General features: G+C 39.3%; 1 protein-coding gene across 1 annotated transcript; it reads left to right on the top strand.

Moving 5' to 3' along the window:
- PAFAH1B2 (platelet activating factor acetylhydrolase 1b catalytic subunit 2) lies at window positions 1–23085 on the top strand. Its single transcript, XM_004321830.4, has 6 exons — window positions 1–131; window positions 6207–6294; window positions 14628–14717; window positions 15520–15636; window positions 17252–17374; window positions 20667–23085. The coding sequence occupies exons 2-6, from the start codon at window positions 6214–6216 to the stop codon at window positions 20943–20945; spliced, it is 690 nt and encodes a 229-aa protein (XP_004321878.1). The 5' UTR covers window positions 1–131; window positions 6207–6213; the 3' UTR covers window positions 20946–23085.
- The last annotated feature ends 4693 nt before the right edge of the window (window positions 23086–27778 follow it).

Below are 27778 nucleotides of genomic sequence, written 5' to 3'. Positions count from 1 at the left end.
GGGGAGCTGCAGCGGGTGCTGAGGCCGGAGGAGGGACGCGCCGGAGCGGGGCTGCCGGGACTGAGCGAGCGACAGACGCGCCACCCGCCGACGCCGCAGCCGCTTGGGGCCCGCACGGACCCTGTGCCTGAGTGAGTGCAGTCCGGGACTCGGGGGACCGGTGGCTTAGAGGTGGGGGTTGGAAGAGGCTGCGATTTGTTATTGTGAGAGGCCCGCGACCTCCCCTCCCCCACCCTGCCGGCCCCTCCCCCGCGCCACCCCTCCCCCCCGACCCTTGGGGTGCCTCCCGCGCTCGCCCCTTCTCGGCTGGCCCGGCGTGGCTTCCCTGGCTGCCCTCCCTGCCCCCCGCACCTCCAGGCCGCTCGCCGCCTCCCTCGGAGCCTTTCCCCAGTACCCCACCCCCAAACCTGCCGCCTCCTCGGCCGCCCGGCCGCCCAGCCGCCCCGCCTCTTCCCGCGGCCGAGCACCGTGGCGGGGCGCGCCGCCCGGCCCGATCCGGCCCGGCCCGACCCCCGGAGCAGGCCGCCCTGAATCCCCCGCTACCGCGGCCCGGGGCTCGCCGCCGCCAGCCCCATTTCCAGCCACGCTTCTGCCTCGGGTCTCGGCTGTTGCCTTTCCCTCCTCCCCGAGGTTGAACCTCTGACCCTTTTTTCCCCTTTCCTCTGTCTGAGAGGCCGTTGGCGCGGGCTCAGACCAGTTACTGTTATTTTGACGGAGCACTTTTTGCCACCCGTCAGAAACTTCTCCGTTATCTTCTCTAATATATTCAAAAATCCATAGGCTGTCACGACTCAGAAGGGCTTCTTAGGGGACTGTCCAGTCCAGCACCTCATTTTAGGGATGAGGCCCAGCGAGGCTGGTGATTTGCCCAAGGTCAACCAACTAGCTAAACCTGCCAATGGACAGGTTTTCTTAGGTGCTTTTTACCTGGTCCATGTCCATGTACCAGATCAGGATCTTCTGGCCTTCAGGTTTGAGATGTGCCCGTTGCACGGTGACTCACTATTTCCATACCTCCCAGGCCAGCGTTGCTTTTCATAATGTGTATACAAACCTTAAGAAAACCAAACACATGAAGCTTTGGCCTCTTTTTAGAGCTTACCCATGGAGAAAGGGAAGACCACCTGGACCCACCCTAAGGCCTCATTTCGTACAGCTTTAAATGGGGGGGGGGTTCATTTTGGGGGAGTGGTAAAGGTATGGAGAAAACAAGGAGTATTGTCCCCTTGAGCATCAGAATACGCCTTTGCCTTGGATATGCCTGTGTCTTTGGATTCTTCTCCTGGGCACATCGTTCTGATATAAAGTTTGCCTCCTTGTGCGGGAGCAGGGGAGGAGTATGAAATCATTGTGCTTTAATGTGTTGACTTGGGCATTTGATAATAAATTCTGATTGTGCTGGAACCCCGGGACCCATCCACCAGCCCACTGAGGCAGGGTACTAGGGATGAGGCCTGCCTTCGCCTTTAGAATAACCCTGCCAGCTCCATCTGAAACAAAATGAAGAGTCTGAGGTCAGAGTGGAAACATTCTGAATCTTTTAATTCTTAGTGCAACTTTCCCCCTCCATCTGTTTCCTGGTTAAACTAAAGAAACATACAGCTCAGCTTGAGTATTTATAATTCTTTGTTGTTGGAAGTGGTTTTTGATTAGACACACACTACACCACGGTGGTATAAGCATTTGGAAATTCTGGTGTTAAGACTGTCATAGTCGGAGTTAAGTAGAGAAGACAGAAAATGCAGGAAAATTGGGAAATGCTGTGCAAGTCACTTACTCCTCATTTTCCCAGAGAACTCATTTTAATGGACAGTTAAAGCTTCCCTGGAAGAGTATGTCTCCTGATAAATTAATTTCTTCTGACCTTTATCTCCATTCTTTTGGGTTTTTCTAACTGAACATGCTGTTTGTGACCTCAGAAGTTAATGACTTGCTGCACAGAGGCGATTATTATGAACCAGTGAGGTGAGATGGGAGTCAAATCCCTCTCTGTTGCTACTTTTTCTGTTGTTACTAATTACAGCATTCTGAATACTTCTGTGCCACAATATCGCTCTCTACGTGAGGCAGGAAACCCCAAATCACTCAGATTTTTGTGACCCACCACAGGCTGTTCTCTGGATGGCTCCTGATTTGATTCTTCATTTTTATTATAAACAGTACACAGTTTTTTTTTATCTAACTCCCGAATTATTTGAATCCCCTAAATGCATAGTCCCCAGCTTGGTTCTTTCTTTTTCTTTCTTTCTTTTTTTTTTAATCCTTTGGCCGCACCACATGGCATGTGGGATCTTAGTTGCCTGACCAGGGATCGAACCCACGCCCCCTGCGCAGAGTGTTAACCACTGGATTGTCAGAGAAGTCCCCCTAGTTTGGTTCTTAAAGAGGAGATTACATGGGTTTGCCCCTCAGTTTTTGTTTTTTTTTTTTAACAGCTGTTTAAAAATGTTACCAAGCTATAGGCACAGGTAAAACTGAAAACTCCTTTGTATTGTAAGATTTTGATTTGGCAAAATAATCCAAAATCCAAGTGTCTGAAGGCACAAAGAAACAAATTTTGCTCAGAGGAGGAAGGAGGATGACCTTGTATTCATTGTTAAAGAAGAAAAAGACTAGCTAATTGGGAATATTGTGCTAAATTCTCTCAGTTTTACCTGCCTAGTGACTTTAGGTAAGTGACATTTTGTTCCTCAGTTTCTCTGTCCCTATAGCTTTTTCATTTTGCTCATGACAAAATTTAGGACTGAGATGAAAGTGTTTTGCTAAGGGTATCAGAATGCCATTAAATTTGGGTAGTAGTAATAGGATATATAAGTGAATTGACTTAGTAAATTAGAATTTATCATTGTTTCATACAGTCTTTCCTATATAGAGCCTAATGCCCTTTGCTCAAGAGTAATAGGTTTTGGAGGGTAGTATATCACCCTGAGTTCAAATCCCAGCTCTCCCTATCATGGAGCAGTTTCCTTAAATCTCCCTGAGCTTCAGTTTTTATTTAAATAACAAAGCTCCTAGCACAGTGTCTTGTAAATAGTAAGTTCTCAATAAATCTTTATTGCAGTTATTATTTTTTGATCAGTTGTTTACCTGTTGGAGAAACTCTAAAAATCCATGTCTGTAAATTGAATCAGAGATCTAAAGAGATCTTATAGTTTATATAGACCACTGGTCTTGAAAGTCGAGTATGTGTGCTGCCCTGGGATGCATAAGGAGATCCATTGGAATATAGGAAAATATTTAGAACCTCTCTTTACATTCATTTTTTTTATGTAGAAAAGGAAAAAAATTACAAATATTTAATACACAGGTTAACAGCAATTCACATCTGATTTATAAATGTACATATATTGAGGAACATTTCAAAAAGATTCTAAAACATTAAAAAATGTTTGAATCCCACTAATCTGGACCAGTCTTTACTCATATGCTTTAGTTCACTTTATGCTTTTCTAGTAGGTGTTCACCTAGTTTCTGCAGCCCCTGGGAGGAATCTGCCTTGAGAGACAGGTCATGTCATTTGCAGTTCTGTTTGTTATAAATTTGTCTCACTGTACATTGTATCTGCTGGCCTTGTCTTCCTATTTGGGGACATGCAGAATAGGCCTAAAGTCCCTTCCTAGTAATCTTCAAATACTTTGACGGCTATTTGTCCCGTTATTTCCTCTTCCCCACAGTTTTTCTACAGGTTATAAACATACCTGTTTCTTTCAACTATTTCTGATATGACAGGTTTTTTAATTTCTCACCATCTTGGCTCCTTTCCTTGAAACACCCTCTGGTTTCTCAGAATTCTTAAGTTTTTCAACAAAATCTGAACCTGGTGTTCCAAGAACTGAAATGTAGTTGGAGTGCCTGCATTGTGTGTTTAAGTGGTGAGGGATGAATTTGGATACATTTTATTATGGAGGCACCTCATATGTACAGTTTTGTCATCCTTGTTCTTTTAACAATCCCCAGGAAAAATGGTTTCAGTTACATAATCACACAGTGAGAGGGGGACAGATTATTTTTCTCGTTTTTAGTAGTGATCGCTCAGTTAACCCTGCGTCAGTTAACTTTTGCCTCAAAAATACCTAGCATGTCAAGAGTTTCTCCAGGTGGGAAAATAAATGAGGAATGGTTGGGTTTTTAAAATCTATTTTAAAAGTTAGGAAATAGACTTTTTCAATTAGTGAGTGGAAAAAGGAGCTGTTTTGTTGCTGTATTTCTTTACATTATATATCTAATTTTGAAATACAGAAAATGGGAAAAGTTGCTCCTTGTTGGTCTTAAGGACAATAGAGCTTTTTGATCAGCGGGGAAGAAAGTTACTTACTAAAATTAAAGTGAGTATTAAGTGCCATATCAGATTTAACCTGAATAGCCAGACTTGAATCAAGAATTGAACGTAGACCCCCCAAGAAACTTTTATATAGAAGATTTAGAATGTTTTATTGGCTAAAAACAAAAAGTTTCTGTGTGGCTATTTGTTTTAACCCTGTAATCCTTTTTTTGTTTTCTTTTATGTATCTTCTGATTTTTCCTCACTTTTTTTAGACAGTGAAACTCCAAACAGATCATAGTCTGATTGGAACTATATAGGTTCATCTTGCAGTTCTTCCCGATTCTTGCATTTTACATTGATGTTTTTAGCTCCGTGTGGTATAAGTCATAAGTCTTTTGGGTGAAATGGTTAGATATAGGTCCCCTTTAGGGAGTCAGCGTGAACTGGTTTGTGATCAGTGGGTCAGATGTGACGTAATTGGGGTCAGACAAACCTCATTTCAGTCACTGAACAAAGTACCTAAATTATCTGATCCTCGTTTTCTTCATTTTGCAGTACTTTTGTGAGGATCGGAGGTGGTATGTATAAAGCATAGAGTAGATAGTCCTTCATAGGTAGCTATTGTTTTCTGATAGTTGCAAATTTTAGTAATCTAAAGAAATATACACAGGTTGTGAATGATATTTTACATCTTTAGTCAGATATAGGCTTAACCCTGAGCCCAATTTTTTTTAGACCTAGTGTCATTTGGAACTGATCGAATTTATTTGCATAATTAGTGTTAAAATTGTTTCCTTCTGTAATTTATTTTTCATGAAGATTTGCTTTCATGTTTAGGGCTTGTTACTTTGTGATCCTCAAAAACTACTACCTTGGTAATCCAGGGTGTTTCGTTTACTCAGTGAATACTTATTAAAAGGCTATAACTCCTTCTGAGAAAGTTTAGTTGTATTTGAGGATGGCAAAGGAAGGAAATAGAGAGTACAGCCTTTTTTTCTATAAGCCACAAAACCCCAGCTTTTTCTCTTTCATCATCCTTTGCATTTTCCAAGTAACCTCTTGAGCCTGATGTCTCTAGTATGTATTGTCCAGAATTGGTTGAAAACAGTCTGGTTTCTTACTTGTCTTTCTAGAAGATTAGCATTTCTAATATTCCTGAATTTCACTTACTCCTTCTTCTCCACTATCAGATGCCATATTTAGGTCGTCGTTAATCAAATTTTTTTTTAGTGGATACCTGTCAAAAATAAAAATACCTAGTAAAATTTGTAGAAAACCAATTCCAGGGACTTCCCTAGTGGGCTAGTGGTTATTAACACTCTCCTGCGCTCCCACTGCAGGGGACAGGGGTTTGACCCCTGGTCATGGAACTCGATCCAGCAGGCTGCGGAGCACTGCCAAAAAACATAAAAAATTTAAAAAAATAATAAATAATAAAAATGAAAAAACCACTGCCAAAGCCCATGACTAGTTTTGTCATCATCTGTAGTACAGGTATTTGTGTGATTTTAGTGATCACTGGATTCTAATCGGTGCTGTACTAATTCTTAAGTGTGTAACTCTAGCAGCCTAAAAGGCTCTAATGTAGATGTCATTGAACTTGAAGGGTTTAATTTCTTGTCATTTGTTTCTTACAATAACATGTATTTATGAAAAATTAATATAGGTGTAAGATATATACTGATGTAATGCATTGTTCCTGAATGATATTCAAACCTGTCTGGAAGTTTAGTAGTACTAGATATTTATGGGACTTAGACAGTCATGTCCTGGACCTCGTCTCTGCTGAAAATAAACTCCAGTTGCATCGTTTCTAGGCAAAACCCAATGGAATTTATTTAATTCTTACTGTTTAAAACCTGACATGTAATATTTAAGTAAGTGGTAACAAAGAAACATTCCTGTCAGTGAACAAAACATAACATAGACATTTTTTCCGCAGGTGTAGAATGAGCCAAGGAGACTCAAACCCAGCAGCCATTCCACATGCAGCGGAAGATATTCAAGGAGATGACAGATGGATGTCTCAGGTAAAAGGGGGTGCACATGCGTTATTCACATAGATGAGTCTCTTAAATTTTTAGAGTCTTTTGACCAGAGCTACAATGGGGTGTTTTTAATGGTCAACAAGAATTGATTACTGTAAATAAAAATCTAATGTTAGAGATGTCATTCCTAATCACCATGTGATGTTGGAACTGAGGAATATTTTGAGAGCATGGGCATTGTGTACTGTTAATTTTAATAGATGACAGTGTCTCTACAGTATTCTTTCTTTAAGCTTTTTTAAATTTTTTTTTTTTTTTTTTTTTTTTTGCGGTACGCGGGCCTCTCACTGTTGTGGCCTCTCCCGTTGCGGAGCACAGGCTCCGGACGCGCAGGCTCAGCAGCCATGGCTCACGGGTCCAGCTGCTCCGCGGCATGTGGGATCTTCCCGGACTGGGGCACGAACCCGTGTCCCCTGCATCGGCAGGCGGACTCTCAACCACTGCGCCACCAGGGAAGCCCAAGCTTTTTTAAATTTTGAAGTAATTTCAAAATTATACAAATATTACAAACACTTTAGAAGCAACTTCCTATATCCTTCTCTAGACTTGCCACTTGTTAACATTTTGCCACATCTGCCTAATCATTCTGTCTGTATCTGTTTGTACTATTTACCAACTTACAGTTTTTTCTGAATCATTTGAAAGTATGTTGCAGTCATCACAATGCCCCTTTACCCCTAAATATTTGAGTGTGTTTTCTGAGAACAAGAACCTTTTCTTACATAACTACAATACAGTTATTAAAATCAGGAAATTTAACACTAACATTATACTGTTACCTAATCCAAAAACCATATTCAGATATCTGTAGTTGTCCCAGTAGTGTTCTTTTTTTCTTTTTTCTTTTTTTTTTGGTGGTACGTGGGCCTCTCACTGTTGTGGCCTCTCCCGTTGCGGAGCACAGGCTCCGTACGTGCAGGCTCAGCGGCCACGGCTCATGGGCCCAGCTGCTCCGTGGCATGTGGGATCCTCCCAGACCGGGGCATGAACCCGTGTCCCCTGCATCGGCAGGCGGACTCTCAGCCACTGCACCACCAGGGAAGCCCCAGTAGTGTTCTTTATATCAATTTTCTTCCCAGCCTAGGATCACACATTGCATTTGGTTGTCGTTTCTCTTCATTCTCCTTTAATCAGAAACATTTCTTAGCCTTTGTTTTTCATGACCTTGACCATTTGGAATAGTATAGGGCATTTATTTTGTGGAATGTCCCTCTCTTTTCTCATAATCAAGATTCACATACATTTTTGGCAGGAGTATCAGGGAAGTGATGTCTTCAGTGCATCACATAGAAGGCATGTGATGTTGATTTGTCTCATTGATGATAGTAGCTTTGATCACTTGGTTAAGATGGTGTTGGCCTAAACCAATTCTGTTTCGTTATAATATGGTCTCACAGGTTCTTATTTTAGTCAAGTGGGTTACAATCCACTGTAATTTTGAAACTCATTGTCCAAAGTTTAGCAAGTGGGAATCCCTTCAAGCTCTGGCCCCTTTGCCCTCTCAGTATGTCCCATTGTTTTTTTTTAGCACTTTATTTTTTTTTTCAGTATTTGTAGCTTGCTTTTAATAACTGTTATCCTTTACAATAACTATATTTAACCTTTATCTGTTTCCAACCATATTACCTTTTGAACTAACAAGTTCAATATGATTTTAAGTCCCCAGAGTTTCCTGTTTTAGTATTTAGTGATTCTCTTTATACTCTTCATAGTTGTATTCTCTTTCTGTTTTGGTCATCTCAGACTTAAAAATCAGTCTTTCAACTAGCTTATTTTGAGTGGTTGGTGTTTTTGCAGTACGTGGGCCTCTCACTGTTGTGGCCTCTCCGGTTGCGGAGCACAGGCTCCGGACGCGCAGGCTCAGCGGCCATGGCTCATGGGCCCAGCCGCTCTGCGGCATGTGGGATCCTCCCAGACCGGGGCACGAACCCGTGTCCCCTGCGTTGGCAGGTGGACTCTCAACCACTGTGCCACCAGGGAAGCCCCCGAGTGGTAGTTTTTTATTTTGACTGTTCTCCTATGGATCAATTATGTGATTATTCTTTCTTAATCTTCCTCATTTGTTTATATCTTTAAAAAAGTATTATGAAATATTTTGAGCATCTGTGTATTTGCTACTCATCCTAAAAAAATAAAACATTGCTAAAAGAATTGCTGTTCCCTGTATACCCCTCACTGATCAATTTCTTTCTCTTTCCTACCTCCTCACCCCCAAGCCAGTAATTTCATGTATTTACATACTACATATATAATCTCTAAACAATATAGTTAGTATTTTTGCACTTTTTTAAATTAATTAATTAATTTATATTTGGCTGTGTTGGGTCTTCATTGCTGCATGCGGGCTTTCTCTAGTTGCGGTGAGCGGGGGCTACTCTTCGTTGCAGTGTGCGGGCTTCTTCTCATTGTGGCTTCTCGTTGCAGAGCGCGGGCTCTAGGCGCACAGGCTTCAGTAGTTGTGACACACAGGCTCAGTAGGTGTGGCTTGAGGGCTCTAGAGCGCAGGCTCAGTAGTTGTGGCGCATGGGCTTAGTTGCTCCGCGGCATGTGGGGTCTTCCCAGACCAGGGCTCAAACCCGTGTCCCCTGCATTGGCAGGTGGATCCTTAAGCACTGCGCCACCAAGGAAGTCCCTTTTTGCACGTTTTTAAATGGTAAATAGTATCTTTCTGAATGTATTTTTTTCTGCAGTAATCATACATATTAAAAATATAGCTGTAGTTTATTCATTTTTTTCTCTTTAAGTAGTATTCAATTATTTTATATGAAAATACCACAGTGGGTTGTCTTTTATCTCATTGATGGGCATTTAGGTCATTTATAAATTTACTAAAAGTAGTAACTAAAACCAGATGCCTTTGTTGTTTCTGGCATAAATTAGAAGACTTAAAATGATTAGCACTGACTGGGAAAAAATTAGTCAAATGGAAGAAAAACAGATACGAATATTTAAATTTTTTTAAAAACTTGTATAGTATGGAAGGACTAACTTATATTAAAATATATTATATACCCAGATCTTGGTTTTTAAATACAGTTCTCCAATGAAAGGAACCAGGGCTCCTTAGAGAAATGATTGATTCTATAGCTGGAGCAAAGAAAATAAAAATATGGGCCTAGAGCATCTTCTAGTGCAAGAAAGCAAGAAACTACTCAAAAAAGAAAAAGAGAAAAAAAGATGGACGGCAGGAATATCACTGAAGTGATGGGTCCCCGGTGCATCACATAGAATACATGTGGTATTGGTTTGTCTCATTGATGATAAGTTTGACCACCTAAAAGACCTTAAAGAGCTCCCAGAGTGCAAAGTTGAACATTTTGAGCAGTGTGACAAATGATGGTGTTATTGGTTTATAACGGAAAGAATAAAATAAGTGTTCATTAATGCATTCTGCTATAAATAAATGAGTGGATGAATAAATAAATAGGGGAGAAGGGCTAAATCTTCCTTACAGAATAATTTTAATTAATAAATGTAGAAGTAAGGAGGGAAAAGAAAATCATGGATAGAACACTGCAGTAATAATTACTGTAGGCATGATCCATTGATGAATACTAACATTAGTGGACACAACTTTAAGGAGAAATGGTATATTTGCCTAGCCTTAGAGTATCTCCCTGTAAATTACTTTGGTGGTTTTAAGGTACGCCCACATATTTTTTGAGACCCCTCCCTGCAGGAGGTGGAGCTGAATTTAGTGTCTTGTTTCTAACATATAGAGTATGGAAGGGAAAATAACTTGATGGTGGAGAAAACTGGCAAACACCACCTTACCCAAATGATCAGTATTAACATCACCAGTAATAAGTCATGTTCCCTGATATGATACAACAAGGGCACATCACCTCTGTGGTAGTCTTCCCCAAAAATCCATAACCTCAGCCTATTCATGGGAAAACATCAGACAGACCCAAATTGAGGGACTGTCTACAGAACACCTTACCGCAACTAAATGTGTCAGGTCATGAAAGACAAGGAAAGACCAAGAGACTGTCCCATATCGGAAGAGTTAAAGGAGATATACAGATTAAATGCAATGTGATATCCTGATTGATTCAGGAAATGGGCATTAGTGGAAAAATTAGTGAGATCTGAATGAACTTTATTTTAGTTGATAGTATTCCCTAATGTTAATTTCTTAGGTTTGACAAATGTACCATGCTTATATAAGATGCTAACATTGAGGGCTTCCCTGGTGGTGCAGTAGTTAAGAATCTGCCTGCCAATACGGGGGACACAGGTTCAAGCCCTGGTCCGGGAAGATCCCACATGCTGCGGAGCATCTAAGCCCGTGCGCCACAACTACTGAGCCTGTTCTCTAGAGCCTGCGAGCTACAACTACTGAGCCTGCATGCTACAACTAATGAAGCCTGTGCGCCTAGAGCCCGTGCTCCCCAACAAGAGAAGCCACTGCAATGGGAAGCCCAAGCACCACGGCGAAGTTTAGTCCTCACTCACTGCAACGAGAGAAAGCCCACGCACAACAATAAAGATCCAACGCAGCCAAAAAGAAATAAATAAAAAGTAAATAAAATTTTTTTAAAAATCCTTACACCTGAAAATTCTGTTTTTAATAAAAAAATAAAAGATGCTAACATTGAAAGAAGCTGAGTTGGGGTATATGCAAATACTCTACAATCTTTTCAGTTCTTCTGTAGATAAATTATTTAGAAACAAAACATTAAAAGAAAAGCAGTCATGATTAAAACAAGTATTGAAGTGATACTCAATACTACTCACGGAGTATTGCTAAAATATCCATCCCTATTCTAGACTTAAGTACCACATATCAAGAAGTACCTAGAACAGATGAACATGTCCACCACCACCACAGGAATGCAGTCAACAAAATCCAGACTATGGGAGAGTCTATAGGTCAGACAGTCATATTCCTTAAAAAAGAAGTTTGGGAGGTGGTGGCAGAGGGAGGGGGAGCCTATAGATTAAAAGGGGTTTAAGAGACAAATTGTCCAGATTCTGATTTTAAAAAATCATAAAATAAAATTTTGTGACATTGAATTTGAACACTCACTAGTTATTTGTTGATATTAAAGGATTCCTGTTAATTTTAGAGGATAGAACTGGTATTGTGGTTATATATATTTTTAATCTTTTAAGAGCTACATGTTGAAATATTTATATATGAAATGTTATATCCTCAGTTTGCTTCAAAATAATCTAAGAATGGGGTGGGGCAATAGTTTCTGGAATGTTGAAATAATAGTGACCGTAAGTTAGATGATTGCTGTATCTGGTAATGGATACACAGAGATCCATTGTGTTATTCGCTCTGCTTTCCTGTATTTCCTTGATATTTTCCGTAATCGTAAGTTTTTTTTAAGGGTGATATTAAAAGACTTGACCGTAGACAAATTTAATAACAATTCGTATCAAAACATTAACCACCTAAAGAAGGCTTAGCAGCAGACTGACAGAAATATTTTCAGTAAATATTACAGATGAAGCACTGATACTGTTGTATTATCAATAAAAATATCCTCAAATATACTAGATAAGTGTCTCAGTGAGCATGACAGGAGCTTTAACTTTTTGTTTCCAAAAAGTACAGATTAAAACAATGGGAAAAGAAAGGAGGGAGAGAAAAATATTAATAACCCGTGCAGGTGCAAGTATAGTAAAATGAGTTCTGATACATTGCTGGCGTCAGAATAGATATAGCCAGTAGCCATTTTGTTAGTAATTTGGAAGTATATCCAAGATCCGTGAAAGTGTTAATCCCCTTTGCCCTAAAAATTCCCAGCCTGTAAAAGAAAATGTGTGTGTGTGTGTAAGTTTCTTCATCTCAGTCAATAGGAGGCTTCTGGCAAATCTGTCATTAGGATAAAGAGCTAAAAAAAAATGAATGTGCCACTGGATGCATCCAGTAGGATATTAAGTGGTGTTAAAAATTATGGTTATGGGCTTCCCTGGTGGCGCAGTGGTTGAGAGTCCGCCTGCCGATGCAGGGGACACGGTTTCGTGCCCCGGTCCGGGAAGATCCCACATGCCGTGGAGCTGCTGGGCCCGTGAGCCATGGCCGCTGAGCCTGCGCATCCGGAGCCTGTGCTCCACAACGGGAGAGGCCACAGCAGTGAGAGGCCCGCGTACCGCAAAAAAAAAAATTACGGTTATAGGGAATTCCCTGGTGGTCCGGTGGTTAGGAGTCCATGCTCTCACTGCCGAGGGCCCGGGTTCAGTCCCGGTTGGGGAACTCAGATCCCGCAAGCTGTGTGGCGCTGCCAAATAAATAAATAAATGAAGATTTTTTTAAAAAATTACACGATAAAATTTTTTAAAATAATTATAGTTATGAAAATCATGTAGCTACATAGAAAAATATTTCTAATATAATGTTAATGCAGTTATAATGTGTGCTCTTTATTGAGTACCTACTGGGTGGCAGCCAGAAGCTGGGCCCCTTTTATACAACTCTCATCTTCACAACTCTAAAAACAGAGTTGCCAGCAGATGTGTAAAACAAAACTCGGGGTTATGTACTTGCTTAAGGTCACTGCACTAGAAAGTAAATAAGCTAGACTTCGAACATAGGTTTTTCTGTCCCCAAAGCTATTGTGCCTTAAGGAGATATATACATACGTTTCAACTGTGTTGCGGGGGGATGTGAAAAAATAATGAGAGAAAAAACCCTAAAACGTTAATAGGTACTGGGTTAAAATGGTAGGATTATAGATGTTTTGCTTTTATCTTCTTTGTTTTTCCAAGCTCATTGCAACTACTTTTATACTTAAAAAGAAAATTTAGAGTACTTAAACCTTTAGAACAGCAGAGCTTAAATTCCATGACATTCTTTAAACATAAGCTGTTCTGTTGGTATTGAGAGGTAGTTGGCACTTTAGCATACACAGTAGAGAGACGACGTGACGTGAAAGAGCACCTACTCAATAAAACTAGCTAAAGCCTTATTCTTGCTCATCTTATCCCTTCAGTTTAAAAATACTTATTGAAACAATAGTAATTTAAAAAAATTGTTTACACAAGACATGGACCCAAGAGAAAAGTAAATGTTATCCCAAATCCTTTCACTGTAAAAGAGATGTCTTAATCAGTTGTCAAATTATTTCCAGAAATACTTTTGTATTTTCACCAATAGCAGTGAAATATCTCAGTTTCACCACAGTGTCATCTGCACTTGTATTATCAGCAGAAATACTTAAATAGTAACTCCATCTTAATTAATTCCTAGGGGAAGCATAATTGAATGTAGAGTTTGAGAAAAAGAAACAGTATTCAGACCTTTCCATAGAACTGGGTTAGAGACCTGCTAAACCATCATGTTAATTTGTTTCAGGGATGAATATAAAAATTGAAGGGCTTCCCTGGTGGCGCAGTGGTTGAGAGTCCGCCTGCCGATGCAGGGGACACGGGTTCGTGCCCTGGTCCGGGAAGATCCCACATGCCGCGGAGCGGCTGGGCCCGTGAGCCATGGCCACTGAGCCTGCACGTCCGTAGCCTGTGCTCCGCAACGGGAGAGGCCACAGCAGTGAGAGGCCCACATACCGCGAAAAAAAAAAAAAATTGAAACTATGTCCTTCAGTTTAGCATCAATGGGTAAAATCTTTTTAAAGGTGTCTTATGCCTTAAGAGCAAAGAGAAGCATACCAGGCCTAGGTCACCCTTGCTTAGAAACTTGAATTAGACTGAAAAAGCCTGAGTCCCAGTTTGCCAACATCTCACATTTAGAGGTTAGCAGACATTTTCAAAGGCCATATTAAAATCATTCAAATGAAATGCATGCCTTTTGATTGGATCCTAGTTCAAAAAATAGATACATATGATACTTTTGGAACAATTGTGAAGATTAAACGTTAGATTTTATGGGATTATTGTTTATTTTCTTAGATGTGATAATAGTTCTATGGTTTTATAGGAGACTGTCCTTATGCTTAGGAGATGCATGCGGAATATTTAAAGGTGAAGAATCACAATGTTTGCAGCTTACTCTCAAATGATTCAGCAAACACACAGATAAAGCAAATGTGGGAAAATGTTATTGTTGAATGTAAGTGAGTGTATACAGGTGTTCATTGTATTACATCAGCTTTAAGTATATCTGAAATTTTCTTTAAAAGAGTTGGAGGAAAGGTAAGCTTTTAAAAAAACATGAACGCATTTTTCTGTTCTCGTTTTCAGAAGGGCCCAGGAGTTAATAGCAGATTGAGAGGAATCAGCTTTAGGGACAGACCAAATAGAATGTTTAACAACAGAGTAACTGGTTGGACAACTGTTCTGTCTAGGCCAAGAAATCTAACAGGGGAAAATGCCAGTTTCTGATTGTTCTTTCTTCTTCACACCAGCACAACAGATTTGTCCTGGACTGCAAAGACAAAGAGCCGGATGTCCTGTTTGTGGGGGACTCCATGGTGCAGTTGATGCAGCAGTATGAGGTGAGGTGCGGGGGTGAGGGTGGTCCTTGGCTGCTCATGTCAACACATTCATTGATAACAGACTTGCATTCATTCCACTCTAGTTCAGAGTAGAAGGGAAATCAGACCTACCTGATCGGATTCTTTGTGCCATCAAGCATGATGAGACAAAGGAAAAAATACAACATTATTTATAAATAAGCTCCCTTTTTTGCCTTGGCTTCCAAGAAGCTTCACATTATATTTGTTTGTTTATATTTGTCCTAGTCATGATTTGTGTTTTACTATTTTCTTATTTGTATTTGCTCATTTATGTTTGTCTTAGTCATGATTCTCAGTTCTTATTGTGTTTTACCATTTTTATATTTTATATATTTTTGTAGTGAACTGTTTTGAATCTTTTTGAGGTTAGGCATTCTCCCAAGGGAAATTTAAAAGAAAAGATAGCTTTATATCTTTTTGGCTCAAGCACTCTAAATTTTTTCATCTCATGTTTCTACTTCACCCTATTCCTTTAAATGGTTGAATAAAGGAAAAGGAGAGTTTATTGAGTTGGCAGCTTAATTATAAATGTTGGTACCTAAGTGGCATCAGGTTGAGCTGTGACTCAAGTCTTGAGCTGAGATCTAAAGCTGTACTGAAAACTGAGTTACACAATGGCATCTTCAAAGCCCTTTCAGCAGTTGGTAGCATACCACTTGCAGTGATACATTTGAATACAGAAAAGGGAAACTTACTTCAGATGCCTCACGACACATTGCAATTGAGGGATTTTATTTCCCACTAATTTCAGCTTAAATAAATCAAGTTTTTCTCTTTTCAGATATGGCGAGAGCTTTTTTCCCCACTTCATGCACTGAATTTTGGAATTGGGGGAGATACAACAAGACATGTTTTATGGAGACTAAAGAATGGAGAACTGGAGAATATTAAACCTAAGGTGAAATGAAACTTATTATTATTATTTTTTTAAGAATATCCTTATCTTGAGTCTTTTGCAGATAGTTAAATTGTCAGACACTGGTAGTAAAAAAAAATTGCTTCTTTAAAGCGTTATTTCACTGTTGTTCTTTGCTTCCTGCCCCTTTAAGTTAAATGATATTGTTTAAGAACATTCCAAATACATGCTTAATTAAGAATCAGTGTATTGCTTGCTTGGTTTGTACTTGTTATAAATATCTTCTGCTGTAGGAAGGGATTTGATGCTAGTAAGGTATGCTATTCTGTTACCTGAGGCAGTATGAGGGGGAAAGTGCTCAGAGGTGGGCCGTGGGAGCAGAGCTATGATTCACTTGAGGAAGTAATTTTGGATCCATTTAAACATATAAACAGATTGGTAATCAAAGCCTCCAAGTTCTTCTGAAGAAAATTTGAAGCAGATGTGAACAAATGTTCAGCCCAAACATTTGCCCAGTGCCTTATAGCATTATCAACATCCTGAGTTGACACACTGCATATAAATTTTTTCAACCCAAACAACAAAAAGGAAACAAAGCTGAGCCATTGATAACAGTTGCTGTAGTTGAAAGTATTTTATTTTTGCCTTTCTAACAGAAAAACTCATGCATATTCCTTTCTTTTGTGACAGGTGGAAATTACTTTGGGTTACATAGGAAGGTGTGTGTCTCTAGGTGATAGCCACCTTATAAAATTATTTTTTTGAAGAGAAAAACTTTTAAAAACTATATCCAGCCTCCACCCCACTGACTCTTTTCCTTGAGTAGAACTGTGTATTTATACCCACTACACTCCCTTGGGTACTTTTATTTTTATTTTTTCTAGAAGGTACTTTAACTAAGGGAGTCTTATGATGTCGCAAGTATTTTCCCCCATGTTTCTTAGATTTCACTCTCTTTTTTTTTTCTTTTTTGACTTGCAGTGGTTTTATTTTTATACAGTTGAATTTATTATCTTTTTTGTATAGTTTCTGGATCTTAAGAGATTAGCTTCCAACTGCACATAAAATAATTTTCTCATCTTTTCCTAGTACAGTTTTCCTACTTAAGTGTTTTTCTGTTTGGAATTTATCCTGATGTATATGAGGCATACATTAATAATGTTTTAAGATGGCTGCCCTGTTGAAGTTACCAATACCATTTGAGAAGTTCATCTTTCCTTCTTTGATTTTTTAAAAAATTTATTTTATTTATTTATTTTTGGCTGTGTTGGGTCTTCGTTGCCGCGCGTGGGCTTTCTCTAGTTGCGGCAAGCGGGGGCTACTCTTTGTTGCGGTACACGGGCTTCTCATTGCGGTGGTTTCTCTTGTTGCAGAGCACAGGCTCTTAGGCACGTGGGCTTCAGTAGTTGTGGCTCACAGGCTCTAGAGCGCAGGCTCAGTAGTTGTGGTGCACGGCCTTAGTTGCTCCGTGGCATGTGGGATCTTCCCAGACCAGGGCTCGAACCCGTGTCCCCCGCATTGGCAGGCGGATTCTCAACCAATGTGCCACCAGGGAAGCCCCTCCTTCTTTGATTTTTGAAATAAGATTTTCAACTAACTAGTGGACATTCCTGAGTATTTATCTTTTTTCTCTTTTTCTTCCTTCCCTCAATTATAGGTCATTGTTGTCTGGGTAGGAACAAACAACCATGAAAATACAGCAGAAGAAGTAGCAGGTGGAATCGAGGCCATCGTACAACTTATCAACACAAGGCAGCCACAGGCCAAAATCATTGTATTGGTATGTGGTCTTTGGGTGGGTGGAGACCTTGATATCATTAGGTAAGGTGGGGGGTCTTTTTAGAAATGTGGTCACTCATGAACATAGAGAATCTTTAGGTTGGAAGCAGTTTATCAAGCTCCCTAGAAGCTCTTCTCTGATATGTCCCATCTTCTTATTGGTCTCATTTCCTAGAACAGCTGTGGGGTCATCTTTTTTCTGCTCATCCTTGTTTAGAAGTGGAAATCCTCTTTGTTGCCTCAGGTTGCCTTAATTTTTTTTTTTTTCGCCTTGACTATCTTCTGATAATTTTTTAAGTTGCATATGAGACTTTTCCTAGTTCCTGAGTCTCTTTTTATTAGACCTGAGTTTGGATTAGCCTAGATGTGTTGTTTTGTTCCATGGTTAATATGGTAAAGGTGGTGTATTTATCAGAATCTCTGAATTCTTTAAGATATCAGAGATTCCATCAGGAAGAAAATGGGTTCTTCATAGTCTTACCACTAACAGGAAATGCTACCCTTTGTAGAATTAAAGCATTGTCTTCATGGTCTCAGGGATAAACAGCTGTCTATTTCAGTGTTAAAGTTTACCTATAGATATTCTTAACCTAGCTAAAAATGTATGTTTTTGAGAAATCTGACGTGTATTCAGTTCTTCAATGAGATATAGTGTTAATAAGGTAGTCATTTATTCAACAAACATGCGAGAATCACGATGTACAAGGCACTATCCTAGGTTCCGAGCGTACAAAAATGAGTAAGGCGGTTCCTCTCAAGGAGCTGGTGGATGGACACAGCAATATAAACAGAATTATTATACTGTATGCTAAGGAGAGAACAGGGTATATTTTAGACATAAAAATTGACATCTGAGTTTAGCTTTAAAGAATTCATTGGTTTCCAGACAAATAGAGAAATGAAAGAAGAGAAGGTATTACAGAGAAGAATGAGAGAGAGAGAAAGGGAGGGAGGAAGAAAGGAAGGAAATGATCAAAGGCTTATACATGTATGTGTTTGTTGGGTGAGTGAAGGAGGGTGCTAGAAGAATTTTAGGGTTATCATTGGAATAAAGTTCAAGTCTGGGATAGTTAGAGGCCACAGCCAGGTCCCATGTTAGGAGTTTGGATATTATCTTAGGACAGGGTTCTGGGAGCCAGGTCTTATTTTTTTATTACATGGTATTTAATTAATTTATGTATTTATTTATATCCTACATTATTCCAGAAAAGACTACATTGTGGTTAAGAGTCCATCTCTTAAGTACAGTGGGTGGTACATTGTAGTTGCTTAGGACATATTTGTTGCATGAATGTTGCTGAATAAATCCTCCATAAATATTCTTTGTTTCAACCAGACTTTTGAATTTGATATATGGTGGTGTTATCTACAATACTAAAACATTGGAAATAACCTAAATAATCAACCCCATGGGGGAATGATTGCACAAGTCATTGACTATAATAGCACTAATCATATGACAATTAGGAGGACTGTGTGAAAACAGAATTTATGATGTATTTAAGTGAACAGTCCAAATACTAAACGGTATGTATATTATATTTAGAATTGCTTGAAAGTAAATATGCAAATTGGAAAAGGAAATAAAATAGTTGTTACATGGTAAAGGAATTAGGAGTGTATTTTGTCTCCTTTAAAATAATGTTTTAACAATTATCAGTTATTATAGAGGAAAAAATCACATGGCATACCCTTGATACTCATTTATTAAGGAAAATGTTATGCAAGTATATCAGCTATTTTTCTTATCCTTGCTTGACAATCCCAATAGGTATGGCGCCCTGCTCTTGAGGCTTAATCCTTTTTTATGGCTTTAATTACTATGGTATTCTTTGAAAGTCAGAATAACATGTATTTATTGGTCACTGGCCATCCTTCCTGGTTGCTCATTATATCTCAACCAAGCTTTGATGTGCCAGCGCTGAGGGCTGATTTTCTTTGTTGACTATTAGATTCATAGCCTTATACTTTTAACAGTTATATAAACTAGGGTTTAGCATTGACCTTGTCTGCACTTGACAAGGATGAAAGGAGATGGATTGGGGTAGCATATTCATAATTCTCTGTAGTTCTCTTTGGAACTTTACGGTCACACAGTAAGTTAATAATCGAGGTCCAGCGTTTTGCTGAAAAAATTTAAAGCAGACGTGAATAACGCTTTGGGCATAAAAATTTTTTTGATTCTTTTAGTAGAACGCCTACAGAAAACCCGTTTTTATGAAATAAGACCTCTTATCATACCCTGTAGGAGAAACAGGTGACAACATTTTTGCCTAAATAACAATAACTTGGCTGTGTGGGCATCATTAGCTATAAACCAACTAAAAGGTTGGGGATTTCTGACAGTTTTATAATTGGATCAGTTATCTGTATAAAGGCCATTTCTAGTTTGAGATGATAAAACCTTGCACTTGCCATATAAGAGCTGGCTTTTATTTACTATAGTAGAAGGACAGACATCTGATTTATCTGAAAATTATATTAGATCATTAACAAATAAGTTAAAAATGAATTTAGAACACATCTCTGTTTTATACTACCAGATATTATGTGGCTCTGATTCATCAAGACAGCATTTGTTCCAACTCCATTTCTCGTGTGTTCTAGTGTAGGTTCCATGTGGCATTAATGAATAGATGTGTATTTGAGCTAGATTATTCTAGCTATGTGGTGGACTATATGGAGGATAAATTGAAAGGGTAATACCACTGGAGGTAGGAAGACTAGTCAGGAGATTTTACATTAATTGAGGTGAATATTGGTTAAGTTCCCTAGCCATAGCAGTGTCTATAGTCAGAAAAAAGAATGGATTGGAAAAATGCTTAGGATGTAAAAGCTGAGTGATTTAATGATGAATAGATAAGGTACATGGGAGGAGAGACTCAGGGATGTTGGAAGGTCAGTTGACACAGAGAATGTAGAAGGAACATAGTCTATGGGGGAGATGATGAATGGGTTTTTGGACGTGTTAAGTTGGGTGTGCCTCAGGAGCATTCAAATACACAGTTCTGAAGCTCCAGGAAGAGATCTGGGCTAAAGTGTGTAGGGTGTAGAGAGTACTGGGCCAAGGACAAAACCCTGAAGAATACCAGCAGTTAAGGGACAGGAGGAGGAGGAGGAGCTCAGGAAGAAACCTAGGAGGGATAGTCAGAGAACTTTCATTAAGACAGTGTTTCAGAAATCAAAGGTATAACAAGTGCTAGATGGAGAGTTCCAGGGATATTTGAAATCACAAGTAAGTAGGAAAAAACAGTGAGTCTTCTCATCTTATATTCTTCTCTGCTCTTCCCCAGGGTTTGTTACCTCGAGGTGAGAAGCCCAACCCTTTGAGGCAAAAGAATGCCAAGGTGAACCAGCTCCTCAAGGTTTCCCTGCCGAAGCTTGCCAATGTTCAGCTCCTGGATACAGATGGGGGCTTCGTGCACTCGGACGGTGCCATCTCCTGCCACGACATGTTTGATTTTCTGCATCTCACAGGAGGGGGCTACGCAAAGATCTGCAAACCCCTCCATGAACTGATCATGCAATTGTTGGAGGAAACACCTGAGGAAAAACAAACCACCATTGCCTGACTGGCTCCCATCAGTGTTAATAGCGTCCCAGCTTCCTCAGATCAGTTATATCACTGGCACTACAGAATCCTTCTCTTTCTTAAGGCACTTTGCATTGTAGAATGTTCCTGGATGTTCATATCTAGTGTTTGAAGGGGAGGAGGGATTTAAACTGGTCCTGTACATAGAAGGTTTGTTTGACACAGGAGAAAAATTAGCCAAGGAAGATGGTTGTTTAAATTCATTGGAAACCAGAAGGGGACTTTTTAGTTATATGTGTGACACATTCATTGACTTATCACTGTTTTTCCTAGGACAACATCAAGCCTAAGTACTGAACAAAATGAAGATTCTTTCCTTGGCCTTTCTTTCTATGGATTATGTCATATATAATAATAATTAGAATAACACCTTCTTGGCTTTAAAACAGATGTTTTTCCAGTTTTTAAAGTTCATAATTTAGCCTTTTGTTTTTTATTTTGCTTTACTCATACGTATTCTCAATGTTATAGCAACATATAACATCAGATTGAACGTGCTTGTCATTCAAGTATGGGAGATGCTATGGTTACAGGTGAATTTATTCCACTCTGTTAACCTTTCCCATGCTTAGCAGTGGAAAATAGGTTTTGCCCCATTTGGGGGACTCAATGGAGGGTATTATTTTTATGCTGCTGAATATCACGTCTGTAATAGACCCATGCATGCAGCCTTTCCTCTATTCCCCCTCATCCCCTCTTTTTTTTGGTGGGAGGGGTCCTTGTTAACATTACAAGCTTTTAACACGTTTTTGACGTAGGAGCTCTGTTGCTGGAAGTATAAATCCCCAGCCAGTTACTCTCATGATGATATTACTGATATGTAATTCATTCTTGTGTGGTGGTCTGTGCTATAGAGTCTGTGTAGTGCTATCCATATTCAGAGTTCTGGTTTGTTTTGTTTTGTTTTTCCCTTAGAACCTGTTACAGTTTTCCTTCTTTTGGGGAGAAAAAAAACCCAGAACTCTGTTTCCCACTCCATAAGCCCTGACTTTATTTCAAGTTTTGTAGTATTTTAAGGTGTATATTTTATTTTATTTTTATTGGCTTAGTTTATAAATTATTATTAGTCCAGAAAAATTTGGCCTCTTCTCATGGGGAAATGTTGAAACTGCTCTTCCGAATAGATATTCTGCTTGATCCCACTGTTTTAGTAAAAAAAGAACTAGTAAAAAAGAACTTCGTTTAACCTTCAGGATTTCTCAATTGATCTTCATCTGAGAATTTCTTTCAAGAGAGCTCTTTATAATCTTAATGGTTTGTTGAGCTACAAGAACTGCCATTTAAAAAATAATAGGACAAAAAATAATAGGACAACAGGTGGTTTATTGTTTAATATACCTATGGAATATGTACAAACTGGATTTACAAACAAATACTTTAAACTGGACCAGGTGGATATTGAAGTAACCCATCAAAATGTGCTCTGCAATGATTCTGCTTAACGTTCAAGTTCAGTAACTAAGGCATATGTTTCTTACTCTGCTTGCAAGGCACATGGCATTGCTTTTGTGTGTTGGAGGGGGATTTGTGGTTTGTGCTAAGAGCCACTTCTGACTGAAAGGGATAGAACTTGGGCGATTTTTTTTTTTTTCCTCCTCGAGGCTTTTTCTGGGAATTTTGTTTTTTGGTTTTTTTGTCTTTAAAAAAAACAAAAACTTTCCTGAATGTATCATGTCTTCATTAACAACTGAAAATATATGTGGTGTTTACTAAACTTGTTTACTATATTAAATTTTCCTTTTTATTTTTAGTAGCCCAGGTTCTTGAGTTTTTCAAGACAGATTTTTTTTTTCTTAGCTGAGGTATAGTTCTAGGGAGGAGATTTAATTAAGCCACAATTTTGTGTGTGAAAAGACAGTTTCCTATCCAGGTCTTTTCTGTTGTCAGAGGGAAGGAGTATGGTCCAAACAAACCCCATTAGGTTACTCCTGCAGCATGTGCTTTTAGCTTCTCTCTTGACTAAGGATCAAATATCCCTTTGTGAATTGGCCTTCAGCTCCTTTGCTTCTGTGTATAAACCTTGGATGTTAACTACATTTTATATTTACCAGAGCTATTTGAGCAATAGTATTTGAACCACTAGCCTTTTAAATAAAAGTCTGCCCCATTGCTAATGTGCAGATACTGAGTCCACTTTCATTTCTTGCCAGCTTTCTTTGCACTGCTTTAGGCAAAAAGTGTTCTTCTGTTTTTCTTTGATTGACACCCGTTTGTTGCAGTGACAGAACTTAATGCTTAATATTTGGATTTCATATATATATATATATATATATATATATATGAGGGAAATATATACACACACATATATGAAGTTTAATGCACTGTCCAAGTGAAATGTCCTAGTTGTCCTTGTGATTAAGGGGCCAACTTTCCAGGCAGCCAGCAGAGGTGTTAATTCTATTTGTCTCCCAGCAAACTTCCATTCCTTTGCCCACCCATTCCCACTGCACTAGATGGCAGCTGGTGATGGCACAATAAAGATTTCTGCAGTCCCATCTTGAATGTGGCAGGTTGAAGATGTACTGCCAAGGGTGATCTAGGGCATGTTGTTTTGCTGCCACATATTCTAGACTGCCATGGGCAGTGGTTTGGCTACCACCTTGAGTCTATTTGGACATCTGTCTAAACCTGAATTTTTTGTCAAAAACCTTAACGCAACAAAACAAATCTTGAGCAGCTCATGCCCTGCTCTTAGGAATTTTGTCGTCGTTTAAAAATAATGTTCAACTTTCTTTTATCTTTTTTATTTTTTTAACCTAGTCACTGTTTACAGTTGTATGCTAACGCCTGAAATATTGTCTGTGCTGTGGTATATGAGCATTGCCAATTTTATATTTATTGCAGCGAAGAAGAAACTAAAGATATAAGAAAATGAGGAGCATGACTGTGCTCCTAAATCTGTGTGGGTGCATGTGGGAGAAGTGAGTTGGGATCCCTTGAAAGGAGGCTTTTTGGGGTGGGGTCTCCCAGGCTTCTCCTTGGTGTTCCTGCTTGGGGATCACTGCTGCTAGTTGACTGGACCTCCCCAACGGAAGTTTGTGATTCCGCTTTGGCAAAATTTCATTGACTAGTAGGACTCATTCTGTTTTAGTGCATATTTCAATATAAATGTAAACATTTCACTCAAACTTGCTGTCTTTCTGTCTCCTTTATCATAGTTTGAATTCCCATGAAGAGAGAAGGGATTTTTTTTTCCTACCTTATCACAGGCAAATTGGATACTTAGATCATCCTGCTGCTTTTCTGTGGAGCTGAATGTACCAAGCTGACCCTCATCACTTATCTCCTTGGGGGTGCAGAATGGCAGGGTAGGATGAGCAGATAGAAGGAATCCTAAGTAGATACGTGGAAATATTGTCAAGTGAAATGTTTCAGATTTGTTAATAGTATCTGGTAGTTAAAAAGAGAATTAAGTCATTAAATTGACCTCTTGACCCTTTTTCCTAATTTCAAATCTTTAGAATTTTATTCACGTTAATTGTCCCAATTTCTATAGTTTCTCCATTCCTCATGCTAATAATCACCAGTTCTTCTTTTTTACATTTTGGAATATTTCTTTCTACTGTTAACCGCCAGCTTGAACTTAAGTGCCTCAAATTAACTGGAGTATTCTGAGTTCCTGTGTCATCTAGGGAGAAAAGCTTCAGGATAACATTTCCCATATATTAACCACCTAAGCAATTTAGGTAGGTGCATTTCCACTTTACTGTTGGCTGGGAGGCCTGGAGAAGTTTGCTGTCTTGTCAAAGATGAGTCATGTAATATAAATGGTTGAGCTGGGATTTGAACCCAGCTTTACCTGACTTCGAAGTCCTTGCTCTTAACCACTACTCATTCAAACTGGGGTGTCTTTTTAGCTCTAGATTGTGATTCACTGAGTTCATTGCAGATACATCCCCAGTTTCTTTTCAGTTGAAAGTCCTGGGAATGAAGTCACAGTCTTCTCACCTGGACCAAAGGCAACAGCTTCCTTCAGTCTCTGCAATCAATATACTCCCTTTCGAGTCCATCCTCCATGTGGCCATGGAATTTTTAGAATTTATTTAAAGCGCATTATCTGGCCATCTTGTTTCCCACTTTAAAACCAGCAGTAGAATTTAAATTGTGTTTATAGAGCCAAGAATTTTTGGTGGTACGCGTGAAGGGGTTCAAAGACTGGCAACTGTATTAGCATGTCAGGAAGTTCAGATTGACAGGAGGATACTTGGGTAAGTGAAATAAGATTTTAAAGTCTAAAACAGGAAAGTGTAAGTACAGTCAGTAATAAATGGAAGAATGATTAAAATAGGAGTTGTCAGCTTCCATATGCTGAGGGGTGATGGTGGGGGCCACAAGTGCAGATGGAAATACTGAATGAGGGTTCATGTCAGACCTTCAGAAAACACAGCTGCCTCCCTTGAAGTCCACTCCATACATGAGTCCAGACAGTTCTGCAGGTGGGTTTCTGTGGATGTGTGCTGTGGACTACCTCATCTGACCTGGGTGAATGGCCTCAGTCTCAGTATAACAATGTGGCTGCTAGTGACAATGTGGACACAGTTCTCCTTTATCACCTTCGCCTCCCCAAGCTAACACATCTGCCCCAAGGACAACCTCTTTAGAGCTGTGTGACCAGAACAAGGGTCACTTACCTGGCCCATTAGGGCCTATCCAGATGACTAACTCCACCAACCACGCCAGCAATGATTACAGCAGATTGATATGCCAATAAAATGTTCCTAAGCAGCTAAAAGTGTCTGTGGTTTTTGCGACATTTGCTTTATCACTTCTCACCATGGTGAGGCTATTGGATTAAAATGATTTACTCCTATAAAAGGATAAAATTTGGAGATAACTAAACTGAGGGATTTTTGTTTTTCTACTTGCCTCCCCGTGCCCGCCCTCCCCATCTAATCACACCAAGTTCCTCTCCACCCACCCCCCCAGAGGCATTGCCTTGTGAGCTGGTCACAGGTTCCCCTTAAATCACAGGACAGCAGTGAAAGCAGCCTGGGGCCTGAGGCTTTGCTGATTGTTTCCAAACTGCTGTGTGAACCTCTTCAGTGGCCCAGAAGTGGAAGAGAGGGTAGTGTGGTGGAAGGGGAAGCTCCCTCACCAGCATCTACTTGGGGAAAGAACCAGCAGGAGAATCTATCCCTGTTCTTCTCCAGCCAAGGCAGGAGTGAAACCTTAGCTACATATTTTTACGTAGCCACAAAGCAAAGAACTTAATTGTTTTGCTAAACACATAGTCTTTCTTGGGCCTGATTTTATGCTATGCCTCTTGCCTCTTGCTTATTTGCTGGCTTATTTTATCTTAACAAATCACATCAAAAATATGTATCAAAAAAACAAATTTTACACACTGATAGAGCTTTGACAGCACCCCTGTAAAAATTAATGACACATCAGTGTACTGCAGCATGCTCTTTGATAACCACTGATAGTCCAAGCTATTAAATATAACATCCAATGTGCTCCATGACCTGGCCCTCTTCAGTTCGTTTATATCCTCCCACCTCTTACTTTGAACTTCATGCCAATAGCATTGAACTCTGAGTCTCTGCCTTTGCCCCAAGTTGAGACCCTCTGGAATATGCTCCTGCCCCTTTGCCAAACTAGCTTCTACTCATCTGTTAAGAATCCTTCAGAGAGTCCTGGAATGTTTTCTGATTTCTCCTATTTTCAGCTCACATCTGTACTAGGTCTCTCATCTTTGAATTCCCATAATACCCTGTGTAAATCTTTTACCATTGCACTTAATCACTTTTCTACACTGCTAGATATGAACTCCTTAAGAACAGAGAATGTGTTTTAAGTATCTCTGTGTCCCCAGCACCTAGCTTAGTGACTAGTACACACTAGGCACTGAATAAATGAATGAATGAATGAATGGATAGGAGATCGAGTAATTTCTTCATGATCATCTAGCCAGTAACGGTCAGAATTGAAACCGGAATACAAATCATTTGACTTCAATTTCTGTCCTTTCAATGGTATTATGCTGCTGCTTGTAAGAAACAGTAGACATTATTCCAGCTAGTGATAAATTTACCTAAGAACAGTGAAAACCAGAAAGATGCAGTATATACGTATTACAAAAATTATTGAGACATTTTCTGGAATTGTTTGATTAGAACTAGATGGAATTATGAAAGATACATGCACTCCAATATTCATAGCAACATTATCTTCAGTTGCCAAGACATGGAAGCAACCTAAGTGTCCATCAACAGATGAATGGATAAAGAAGATGTGGTATTATATACACAATGAGATACTACTCAGCCATAAAAAAGAATGAAATTTCACAATTTTCAGCAACATGGATGGACATGGAGGGTATTATGCTAAGTGAAATAAATCAGACAGAGAAAGACAAATACTGTAGGATATCACTTGTATGTAGAATCTAAAAAATACAACAAACTAGTGAATATAATAAAAAATAAGCAGACTCACAGATACAGAGAACAAACTAGAGGTTACCAGTGGGGAGAAGGAAGGGGGGAGGGGCAAGATAGCAGTAGGGGATAAAGAGGTACAAACTATTATGTGTTAAATAAGCTACAAGGATATATTGTACAACATGGGGAATATAGCCAATATTTTATAATAACTATAAGGAGTATAACCTTTAAAAATTGTGAATCACTATATTGTACACCTGTAACTTATATAATATTGTACATCAATATAATACAAGTATACTTCAATAAAAAATAAAAAAGAACTAGATGGAATTAATAAAGATGGTTTTTATAGGAAAAGTGAAGTTAGAAGAAAAAGCTAGACTGGTTCAGAGGGACAAAAATATCGTGAATGAGAAAATCA

Source organism: Tursiops truncatus, chromosome 8, assembly GCF_011762595.2.
Source record: "Tursiops truncatus isolate mTurTru1 chromosome 8, mTurTru1.mat.Y, whole genome shotgun sequence".
Taxonomy (NCBI): domain Eukaryota; kingdom Metazoa; phylum Chordata; class Mammalia; order Artiodactyla; family Delphinidae; genus Tursiops; species Tursiops truncatus.
This window is presented reverse-complemented; position numbering and strand designations above follow the sequence as displayed.